Genomic DNA, 11,445 nt, shown 5'->3' on the forward strand with positions numbered 1-11,445 from the left:
CACCTTCTCTGTAAATCTTCCATTCATAGGAAGTATGGGCATAATGCTGATTCCAAAGAACACAATATGTTTATGCAGTGTTCAGTTTGAAGCCAGAAATTAGCGAACCTTGGTCATTCACCTAAAAAGACTTGAAATTGAATTTATGTTCTCCTGCAAACAGAGCTGCTGAATAATGCTGGGAATGAGTAAAATGGCTGCTGAGCTCATCAGAGATATCACACCCTCCATCTGTTGCCACCCTCTCCACCTCCAGTCAACTCAGGAGACCGCCAACCACCCCTCATTTCAGCTGCTCTGATTGGTCATGATTCCAAATATTAAGCGGGTAGACTTGCTGCATTGTGAAATCAGGACCCAAACATAGGCCCCCTGATTATTTTCTATCTTGGAAAAATGTAACCCTCATAACAATAACAGTCTGCGGAATGTGCTCAATCTGAAAAATCAACCTGTAGCAGCAGAAACTAGAGGGAAAAGTATCAACTTTAAAGAAAAGCTCTTTCATAAACATTTTACTTGGATCCAGAAGATTCATAAGAAAAAAGATATTTTCAAGCCTGATTATAACGTTAGCTTTCAGGTGGGAATAGAATGTTCAATATGTACACCCTACTGTAATTTCCTTTATTTATTTAAACAGGATCTATTGATGGAAATCCATCAGCAGCTTATTACAGAATATATCCTTCGAATTATGAAGAAAAAGTTGAGCTGTAAAACAGAAAATCAGGAGAAACAAGTGGCAGACCAGATACAGAATGAATCTCAACATTTACAGAAACTATTCAATTTCTATGTAAGTAAACACAGTGACTTATGAAAATGATGCAGGCTAGGATATGACAGTAATAAAGGAAAACAAACTGCCCAAAGGATTGGGAGATACTGATATACAGATAGCACAAGTGTAAAAACATTGTGAGGAAATCCAAATTAAGTTTATAGTGCAACACACAAAGCTAATCAAATAAGGTTGGTAAGCTACAGGCTGAGACAATCACTTTGAGTGAAATGATAATGGAGACTGGCTCAATAAAAAGGACGACCGAACACAATAAGGTCACTAAAAGTCATAGTGAACCCCCCTGAAGAAGGGCTCATGCCCAAAATGTCGATTCTCCTGCTCCTTGGATGCTGCCTGACCTGCTGTGCTTTTCCAGCAACACATTTTTCAGCTCTGATCTCCAGCATCTGCAGTCCTCACTTTCTCCTAGGATTTTACAACAATCCATAATGGTATCATTGGCACCTTTGCTGAGACTAGATTTATGTATTAAGTTTAAACTCCATCAGCTATAAAATAGTGCTTTAAACCCTGTCCCCTGGGAATTAACCAGGATCTCCTGTGTTGTGAGCTAAAGAAAAAAAAGCAAAGAACTACAATGCCAGAAATCAGAAACAAAAGCAGAAACTGCAGGAAAAACTTCACATCCAGAAAAACTGAAGTGTTCTGAAGAGGGGTCACTGGACCTGAAGCGTTAACTCTGCTTTCTCTCCACAGATGCTGCCGGACCCACTGAGATTATACAGTAGTCTCTGGTTTTGTTTCTCTTTGTGGGTTGTCGCAAAACCATTGCACCACTCTTTTTCCCCTGAACTTTCTGCACATACTGATGGACCTCTGTTTGTGGATAGCATGTTGAGCGAGCTGGTCATACCATAAGTAAGGGCTGCACTGATAGAAAAGCATTGGGTGACCACCAGGAAGACGAGTAAGTGTGGGCAGACAGTGCAGAAGTCCTGTGTGACTAGCCCCCTTTCAAATAGATATTCCATGTTGGATACTGTTGGGGGAGAATGGCATCTCAAGGAAAGCAGCAGCAGCCAAGTTTGTGGCACTACAGTTAGCTCCGTCACACAGCAGGGGAGGAAAAAGACTGGGAGAGCTTTCATGATAAGGGGTCACGATTGTAAGGGTAAGTGGTAGGTAGTCCTGTGGCAGCAAACAAGCCTCTTGAATGGTGTGTTGCCTCCCTGGTGCCAGGTCAGGGATGTCTCAGAGTGGCTGCAAGGTGTTCTGAAGGGAAAGGATGAACAGCAGCTGTGATACATGTTGGTACCAATGACATGGGTTTAAAAAAGAGGTCCTGCAGCAGAAATTTGGAGAGTTCGGTGGTAGATTAATGAGGAAGACTGTTAACGCTGTAATCTCCAGATTACTTCCGCTTAGTACCATGTGCTACTGAGTATAGAAACAGAAAAGTAGGTCAGATGAACACGTAGCGAAAGGGATAGTGTAGGAGGGAGGGATTTAGATTTTTGCATCACTGGGACAGTTTCTGGGGTAGGCGGGACTTGTACAAGCTGGACAGGTGGCACCTGAACTGGAATGGCTCCAATATCCTTTGCTCATGCTGTTGGGGAGGTTTTAAACTGATTTGGCAGGGAATGGGGCACAGAGCAGATGCAAAGTCAGGAGCAAGGTCCAATCAGACATAGAAGGAAGACAGAAAGGGCATGGGCATGATAAGGCACATTAGAGGTCTAGAAAGCTGCATTGTATCTATTTTATTGCGAGGAACATGACTGATAAGGCAGATTAGCACAAAGGAATATGATATTGTTGCAAACACTAAGACATGAAGAAGAATAGGACTGGCAGTTCAACATTCCAGGGTAAAGAAGTTTCAGGCACAATACGGGATAAGTCAAAGAGGTGAGGGCATTGCTTTATTGATAAAGGAAATAATCACTGCAGCAATGAGAGAGGGTGTTCTCAAAGGGTCTTCAAATGAGGCCATCTGGGTAGAGCTTAGACATAAAAAAGGGGTGATTACTTTACTGGGATTGTACTACAGGGAGATAGTCACAGAAAGATAGAGGAGCAGATATGTAGGCAACTTACAAAAAGGTGTGAGAAAAACTGGGTTACAATTGTAGGGGACTTCAACTTTGTTAGCATTAACTGGGTTCACCTAGGTGTGAAAGGATTAGACGAGGTGGAATTTTGAAAGTGCATGCAGAGGGTTTCTTGCACCAGTATGTACATAATCCTGCTAGAGATGGGGCAGTACTCGACTTCATCCAAGGGAATGAAGCTGATCGAGTGGTTGCAGTTTGAGTGTGCGAGCATTTTGGGAATAGTGACCATAAATCTGTAAGTTTCAAAGTCATTGTGGAAAGGGTTAGGAATAGTGTAAAAGGTAAGTTACGTTAACTAAATTGGGGGAAGGAAATTTTTAGTATCATTGGACAGGATCTGGCAAACATAGACTGGGAGCAGATACTTGCAGGTAAGTCTATATTTGGAAAGTGGGAGTCTTTTGAAAGTTGTATATTGGGAATTCAACGCCAGTGTGTACCTCTAAGAGTGAAGGGCAAGAGCAGCAGATCCAGGGAATCCTAAATGTCAAGGGATATCAAAAATTTGATAAAGAAAAAGAAGGAAGCATATGTCAGGTACAGGACATTAAGTACAGGGGAGGCCCTTCAAAAGTACAGAGAGTGTAGGAGGTTGCTTAAAAAGGAAATGAGGAGGGCATGGAAGGACCATGAAATAGCTTTGGCAGTTGGGATTAAAGAAAACCTCAAAGCATTTGGCGGCGGCATGGTGGCTCAGTAGTTAGCACTGCTGCCTCAGCACCAGAGACGCAGGTTCGATTCCAGCTGTCTGTGTGGAGTTTGCACATTCTCCCCATGTCTGCGTGGGTTTCCTCCCACAATCCAAAGATGTGCAGGTCAGGCGAATTGGCCATGTTAAATTGCCCATGGTGTTTAGGTACATTAGTTAGGGATAAATGTAGGGGAATGGGGCTAGATAGGTTACTCTTCGCAGGGTCGGTCTGGACTTGTTAGGCCAAAGGGCCTGTTTCCATACTGTAGGGAATCTAATCTTATAAGTATGTTAAGAGTAAGAGAGTTATCAGTGAAAGGTCCCTATTAGAGATCACAAGGCAACCTGTGCATAGAGCTAGTGGATGTGGGTAAGATCTTAAATGATGAAGGGCTTATGCCCGAAACATCGATTCTCCTACTCCTCGGAAGCTGCCTGACCTGCTGTGCTTTTCCAGCACCACACTCTCGACCCAAGCATAGTTCACCATCTTTCAGGTCTGATATTGATCAACTGGTAAATATTTCAGAGCATTGACAGATGGAGTTTAATCTTGATCAGTGCAAGGTGATATATTTTGGGGATCAAATAATGGAAGAATATACACAATGAATGGTAGGTTCCTAGGGAGTACTGAGGAACAAAAGGATCTTTGTGTACAAGTCCATTGATCCATGAAGGTGTCAGCTCAGGTAGACAAGGTGGTGAAGAAAGTCTACAGGATGCTTGCCTTCATTAGCTGGGGTGTTGAACATAGGAGCCAAGAAATCTTGTTAGAATTTTATTAAACTTTGGTTAGGTGACAGATGGAATACTGTACAGAGTTCTGAACACCACACTATTAGAAGGGTGTGATTGTACTGGAGAGGGTGTAGAGGAGACACACCACATTGTTACCTAAAATGAAAAATCTAGTTATGAGGAGAGATTGGATAGGCTTGGTTTGTTTTCCTTGGATTAGAGGAGGCTGAGGGAGGATATGATTAAGGTATACAACATTATGAAAGACATAGACAGGATAGGTTATGATAATCTTTTCCCATGGCAGAAATGATGAAGACAACATGGCACACATTTAAAGTGAGGAGTAAGTAATTTAGAGGAGAACTGAGGAAAATTTGTTTGCCCAAAGGAAGATAGAAATATGCAACATGCCACCTGAGAAGATCATGGAGGCAGCTACTCTCGCTACATTAAAAAGCATCTTGGAGAACACTTAAAATGCCAGGGCATTGTTGGATATGAACCAAGTGCAGATAAATGGGATTAGTATTATTTGGTGTTTGTTACTCAATATAGACATGTTGAGCCAAAGAGCCTGTTTCTGTGCTATATGATTCCATGACTCTGTGGTCAGCTAAGTAAAAACTCACTCATTTAGGGCTTTCTTCACAGTAGAAGACAAAAATAACATATCAGAAATTGTTTGGAATCAAGGTTCTAATTAGAGTGAGGAATTTAAAATAATTGCTTTTACCAAGGAAAACCTAATTGATGAAAGCAGTGTAACCAAACCCTGATGGCCCATAATCCTGGATTTTGCATGACATGCCTCTAGACACTGGGGTTATTGTGATAGAATTAGCCAGTTCGACCTCTTAGAATATGAGTTCCCTGATTGGGTCTGTTAATCAGGTCCAATCAGGGAGCTCTGGTTGACATAAAAGGATAAATGTTCGGGATATTGCACTGCTGAATGTCCAACTGATTGACGGCATTGCTATTATCAAAGATTATGCATTTGTAAATACAGGGTGATTGGTGATAGGATGCTTTCCCCGAAGAGTTATTTCAGGGGATACATCAATTTTGAAGTTCTGACATTTCCTCGACTTTCTGGAAATGGCCTCATGGATTGAAGTTAACAAATGTAAGCCAGCTATTCAAGAGAGGTTAGAGAAAGGAAACAGGGAACTAATGACCAAAAAGTGTGAAATAAATAGTATGGGAAATGCTAGAATCTACTGTTAAGGGAGTGATAATATGGCACTTGAAGCATTCATCATATCAGCAGGGTTTATGACTAGGAATTTGACAAATCCATTAATGTTTTTGATTGATATAATTAGAAAACTAGAGAAAGGGTAACCAATGTATGTAATACTTTTGGGTTTTCAGAAGCTATTCAAGGTACCACAAAAATATGTTGTTACATAAAATAAGGGTGTGTGGAATTGCAAATAATTTATTATTATGAACTGAGATTGGACACAAAGCAAATTAAGAATAAACAGGTCATTTCTGTATAGGCAGCATTGTAACAGGATCAGTGCTTGGGCCTTAACTGTTTCCAATCTAGGGAGATGAATGTAATGTATTCAAGTTGCTGGTAAACAAGATTGACTAAGGCCTTTTCAAAACAGTTGTAAAGGACTATAGAGTGGTTTTCTAATTGAACAAGAAAAGTTGGACCATGTCATAGGGGAAGTGAGGAAGTATTCACTTTGGTAGGATTACCAGAGTCACCCCATAGCCTTCCCCCCAATCTCAATGCTGGCTTCCTCAATCATACACTGGGAACTTTTGAACACAAGACCCTGTCTAGAGCCCGCAAGAAAATATTTGCATTTTGGGCTCCCCAAGCGATGACATTCTTCCAGCTGCTGGTGGATGACAGAATTGACAAAATTGCCGTTATGTTCAATCTGTTTTGCAACAAAGTATAAATCTGGCGGTGGACCATCATCAATAATAACAAAAACGAAAGGATGAATTGATCATTGTATCAATTTATATCAGGTTTTGGGTAATGGTTACAGCTCATTTCAACTGACCACATCATCAATACACATTGATAACTGTTCTGTCACCAGTGTCATATAATGTCTTTTTTAAAGTAGCTAAGAAGAGAAGTGTTTTTCTTTTCCATTTAACCAGGGACCTGAAGACAAAGTTCTCGAATCAGCCCTCCTTAAAATAGCTGAAATCATCAGACTAAAAGATGTTGATGCAATTATCATCGAAGTTGCTGCACTTTTTCGAGATTTCCCAGATATTAGGTAAGAACAGTCAGAAAATACAACTATACAACTCAAAAACACCAATACATCTGAACCTAACACTTATAACAAAGGAAAAACAGTGACCTCTTACTAATTGAATTCTGTTCTTTTCCAAAAAAAAACAAATTTCCAAGGTAGTTAATCATATCATGTAGATTCTAAAGATTTTTAAATGTTCTTCTCAGTGTTTTAAGTTTTGTAGTCATCCTGATTATTTTGATAAGATATTTCCATTTTTTGAAAGATGCAAGAGTGTAAGGACAAAAATGTCTGTGTTTATTAAAAGGTAATGTTATTATAATATTTTCAGCAAAATCCTAAAAGTATGTATTCAATATATGGTGAGTGGAGCTGAACATAATAGCAAAAAAAATCCCAAATCACAAAACCAGATAACTGCTATATATGACTCTGCCATGTTTTACTCAATTAAATGACATTTTCGTGCAATTTCCTGTTATTTCCTATTTTCCTCGAAAATTCTGGCAATCAGATCCAGCAAAAAATCTTTACAGGAACTGAGCGCACAGTCAGTTTATGTAGATATTACAGCTCCTTTCAGATATTCCAGACTGAATTTGAATTGTTCAAAAGTGTTTGTGGCATTGTCTGAGAGCTAACTAAATGACACAGGATGCTGTCATGCCATGATCAGTTGCCATGCAAAAGCTGCAGTATATTTGCAATATATGGAAATCTCTGCAAACTGACTAATGCACAATAGGGCATGATTCTTTTTGGTATGCAAATAGCCTGTATGCAAATAATCTGATGTAACTCCATAAAGATCCTTTCCCATTGAAAGATTTGTCTGGTGCTGCTTTTGACGTGCAGTCTTACACTCTGCATTGAATTAGCATTGGTCTCTTGATGTCATAGTAATGATTGGAATTTGTGCTATGCTGTAAGGCTACGGGCAAAGTCTCTATTAAGTTCTACATGAATGAGTTTGGACTTTCCAAAATTGTAAAACTATGGTGCATCACATGCAACAATTGCAAACCTCTGACTCAAGCCTCCCAATCCAGGCATAGCATCTGTTTCAAAGGGGCCCTGCAGCCACTTCCAGGGAGTTTTCCTATAGGTGACATAAAGTATCTGCTTCATTTTTGGAATATTGAGACCTTAGAGTTTGATATGCATTTAGTTGGCAATCCTATGGCAGGATACAAAACAAAATAATTTTTAAAATGCTTGTGCAATTAATACAATCAAGTACATTTAACAGCTGCTTTAAAGCAATGGCATTATCAGAGTGAAAGTGGTTAAAGTGTGGGATCAGTCAACCTAGACAGCAATGTTCCTACAGAGTACTGTAGCTAATGTTGATTCTTTAGATTCCAGTATGGAAATGTCTTAAGTGCAATATCATATGCAATTGAAACAAAAATTCAAAGAAGGCAAGTTCCAAAATTGAGAATTCTGATTCCTGTTTAAGCACAAGGATTTTATTATAATTGGATGATTCACTTCTAGAATTTTTGATTAAGTTAGCAATTCCCACATATATGCAGTCAGCTATTGACTATAGATTGTCAGTGTGCTGGACAGAATATTTATTCTTCAATTTTCTGTCGATTGTATGAGAAACGAAGCTCACTGACTTCAATAATTTCAGTCCGAGACAAGATTTGAATCAGTAGTTCATTTATTTCGCTCTTGCAAGAGGGATGTGGTATCTACTGTGTACAAAGGCAGTCACACACACACACACACACACTGAATTCAACTAGTCCACAATATTTATGTAATTCATTCCTATTCCCTCCTCCCATTGCTCCTCCCCTATTTACATCTCCCACTTCTGTAAGACCGGTGCCCATTACTCTTGTTCATCTCTTGCCTTATCCGGCCTTGTCTATGACAAAATGCTTATTTCTGGCCTCACAAAGCCGTTTGACCACATCCTGCTGTGGTCCATTGTTAGGTATATCCTCCTTCACTACCATCTGTTTCCCTTACTTGTTATGACCTCATGACTTCTTGATTGTGGTTTGTTCTTGTTTTTGCAGAAGAGGGAAATAGATGCGTATAACTACTGTCTGTACAGGCATATTAACCCCCTCCCCTCACAGTACCTTATCTATTTGTCTGTAACACCTACCATTGTTTGCAGGCACATTTCACTCTTGTATGCACACTTTAGCTATTACAAAAGCAATTATGTATTTCCTTCACATAGTTTTCATTCTTGTTGACTCAGCTCTTGGCTGAAACAATTATACACTGGTGTGAGTTCATTTACCTTGCATAAGTAATTATGATTGCAGAAGTAACACTACTTTATCTATATCCCACAATTGTAAATGTAGCTTTTGTTTCAATGAAACTCTTTTCAACTGTTCATCCTAATCAAATGGTCCATTCTCTGCAGAAAGGGGCATGTTAGAGCTATCTTGTCCATGAAAGTCAGCGTGAAAAGATCAGATGAAAAGAAGATTCTGAAAATTCTCAACACACCAATGAATGACTCCAATTCTTCCATAGAGAGGAAACTCTTTTCCAATCCTACCTTATTTAAGGCTCTCTAGAAATCATCGAGAAAGCATCAAAAGAGTGATTTATTTTACTAAACAACAAACAGATCATTGTTGAATAATAACTTGTCACTTTGTTTATACAATGGAGTGTTTCCTACTGTGACACACTCACCAGCCTGTGGTTGCTGTCTAAATAGAAAAATAAGTACTTGCATTTTATGGAGCACTTGTCCTCAGCATATCTGAAAGAACTTTATTTCTTTCGGGATTTCTGACTACATTGTTACAGAACATTCCTGGCCTAATATGTGGTAAAATGCAAATTTACCTCTAACTTATATTTGTACATTCGGATTCAAACAGTGTATTGCAGATATATTGACACTCTACTGTTAGTTCAGATCCTGCTGCTGCTTTGACATCATTATTCATCAAAGCAAGTGGCAGCAGTGGTGAGAGTCATTATCAAATTATGTTGACTGATTCTGCTTTTGCATAGTTGGAGGAGCAGTGGATAAGAAATAGTCTATCTGACTAATAATAGACAGGAGTGACCGGCTGACATTAAACAGAACAACAAACTGCTCCATAACGAGGTCCTGATCGGGTCTGAAAGCCACACTGCAATGGTTCACATTCAAGGCAATTTTTGTACAGAAAGCAAAATCATTCTGAAAATGTCAAGAATATAATCCATTCAAAGTTTTTTTCAAATTTTTTTTTACATTTTCATAAGATGTGTGTATTGTTGGCAAGGCCAGTGTCTGTTGCCCATCCCTAATTGTCCTTGAACTGAGTGACTTGCCATGCCATTTCAGAGGGTAGTTGATAGTTAAACATCTTGCCAGGGGTCTGAATTGACATGTCGCTCAGACTTAGTAAGGACAGTAGGTTTTCTCCCCTGAAGGATGGTAAACAAGATGACTTTCTACAACCGTTTGATTGATTCATGATTACTATAAAATCGAGTCTTTGTTGTTAGATCATAAAACCCCTACAGTGTGGAAGCAGGCCATTTGGCCCATTGAGTCCACACAGACCCTCTAAAGAATTTTAAAATATTTTATATACAAACAATTTTCACACTTGGATTATGAAGTTTGTTATTATTTTCCAGGCCAATTGTCACAGATCACTAGGTGTTGCATCTTAGTAGGAGAGACACAATTATTGAGTTAAAAATCACACAACACCAGGTTATAGCCCAACAGCTTTATTTGGAAGCACTAGCAGGTGGTTGTGATGAAGGAGCAGCACTCTTCCATATAAGGTGCTTCCATATAAATCTGTTGGACTATAACCTGGTGTCGTGTGATTTTTAATTTTGTACACCCCAGTCCAACACTAGCATCTCCAAATCACAATTATTGAGTATCTTGTGACATAACAATAAAACAGGGATAGCTATAATTTTTTTTAAAACGTACTGTCTACTGATTACATTTGGTGCTAATGAGCTTCTTTGAAAACAGTAAATTAGAAATAACTAATGATAGGACCAGAGAGTGAACTGTCAATACTTCTGTATCCTGTATTGTAGCATACATTAAATGGTTTAATAACCACACTAAACAGAAGGAAGGGGAAAGCCAAATGGAACATCATAAACATTTGTTGATGCTGTGAACAATTATTTTGGGCTACTCTGTTTAAGTTGTCAGTATTTTAATAGCTGGTTATCTGTGAGAGCATTTAACAATTTTTATGTTATAATTCATGTTACTTTTCTTCAACTGTCATTTAGTTAAAGTATATAGATACAGCTGCATAAATATTTCTGCACAGAGTTCTACAGAATTAAAAATGTTTGTGTAGTTTCCAAATATACCTAAAACTAAAATATGCAATGTAATAGACTTAAAATTTCCAAAGCAAATATAATTGCTATGTTAGATGTTAACTCTAATTGTGCAGGCTTGTGTTCTAGCATTATTTATACAGTATTAAAAATCTTTACTTGTGTTTTTTTTCTAATGCATATATAAAATAATGTGCCTTTTAAACAAATTTCTGTAATATTCTCTGTTGGAAGCACATTGAAAGGCTTAACCACATTGTTACTGGCTGTGTTCGAGTTCTTCAACAATAAAACAAAATGTAGTAGTTATTCAACTTTTTATTTGGGTTTTTCAGTGTCTTAACCAGACATGTTATATAACACAGTTTCTAGTTTGCAAATTGAAGTTCATACACAGTGTTGGCTCCAAGCTCCATTTGATGTTCCTCTGAAGCTCATGTAACTGAACACATACTGAGCAACGTAAAGGGCTGCATGGAGAAAGAAGCGCAAAGGGTGATAGGTGGATGGTATGAGTTGGCACTGAGCTGGCATAGGAATTATAAAGAGTCATGGACATAATTGGGGTTATATAGGGCATGAGGATTCATAGGAGGTGGGTACAAAACG

The 11,445-nt window shown here is 38.7% G+C and overlaps 1 protein-coding gene across 7 annotated transcripts in view; it reads left to right on the forward strand.

Moving 5' to 3' along the window:
* LOC122553539 (tumor necrosis factor alpha-induced protein 2) overlaps positions 1–11,173 on the forward strand; it is a 69,293-nt gene extending 58,120 nt beyond the window's left edge. For all 7 annotated transcript variants that reach the window (XM_043697476.2, XM_087989790.1, XM_043697479.2 and 4 more), the window contains 3 exons: positions 644–799; positions 6,434–6,555; positions 8,933–11,173. In XM_043697476.2, the coding sequence (XP_043553411.2) occupies positions 644–799; positions 6,434–6,555; positions 8,933–9,089 (435 nt within the window). In that variant the 3' untranslated portion in view covers positions 9,090–11,173. The remainder of the gene's footprint in view (positions 1–643; positions 800–6,433; positions 6,556–8,932) is intronic.
* The last annotated feature ends 272 nt before the right edge of the window (positions 11,174–11,445 follow it).

The sequence above is a fragment of the Chiloscyllium plagiosum genome, unplaced genomic scaffold (genome assembly GCF_037043375.1).
Source record: "Chiloscyllium plagiosum isolate Xiang-an unplaced genomic scaffold, Cpla_swu_hap1 HiC_scaffold_8, whole genome shotgun sequence".
In the NCBI taxonomy this organism is placed as follows: Eukaryota; Metazoa; Chordata; class Chondrichthyes; order Orectolobiformes; family Hemiscylliidae; genus Chiloscyllium; species Chiloscyllium plagiosum.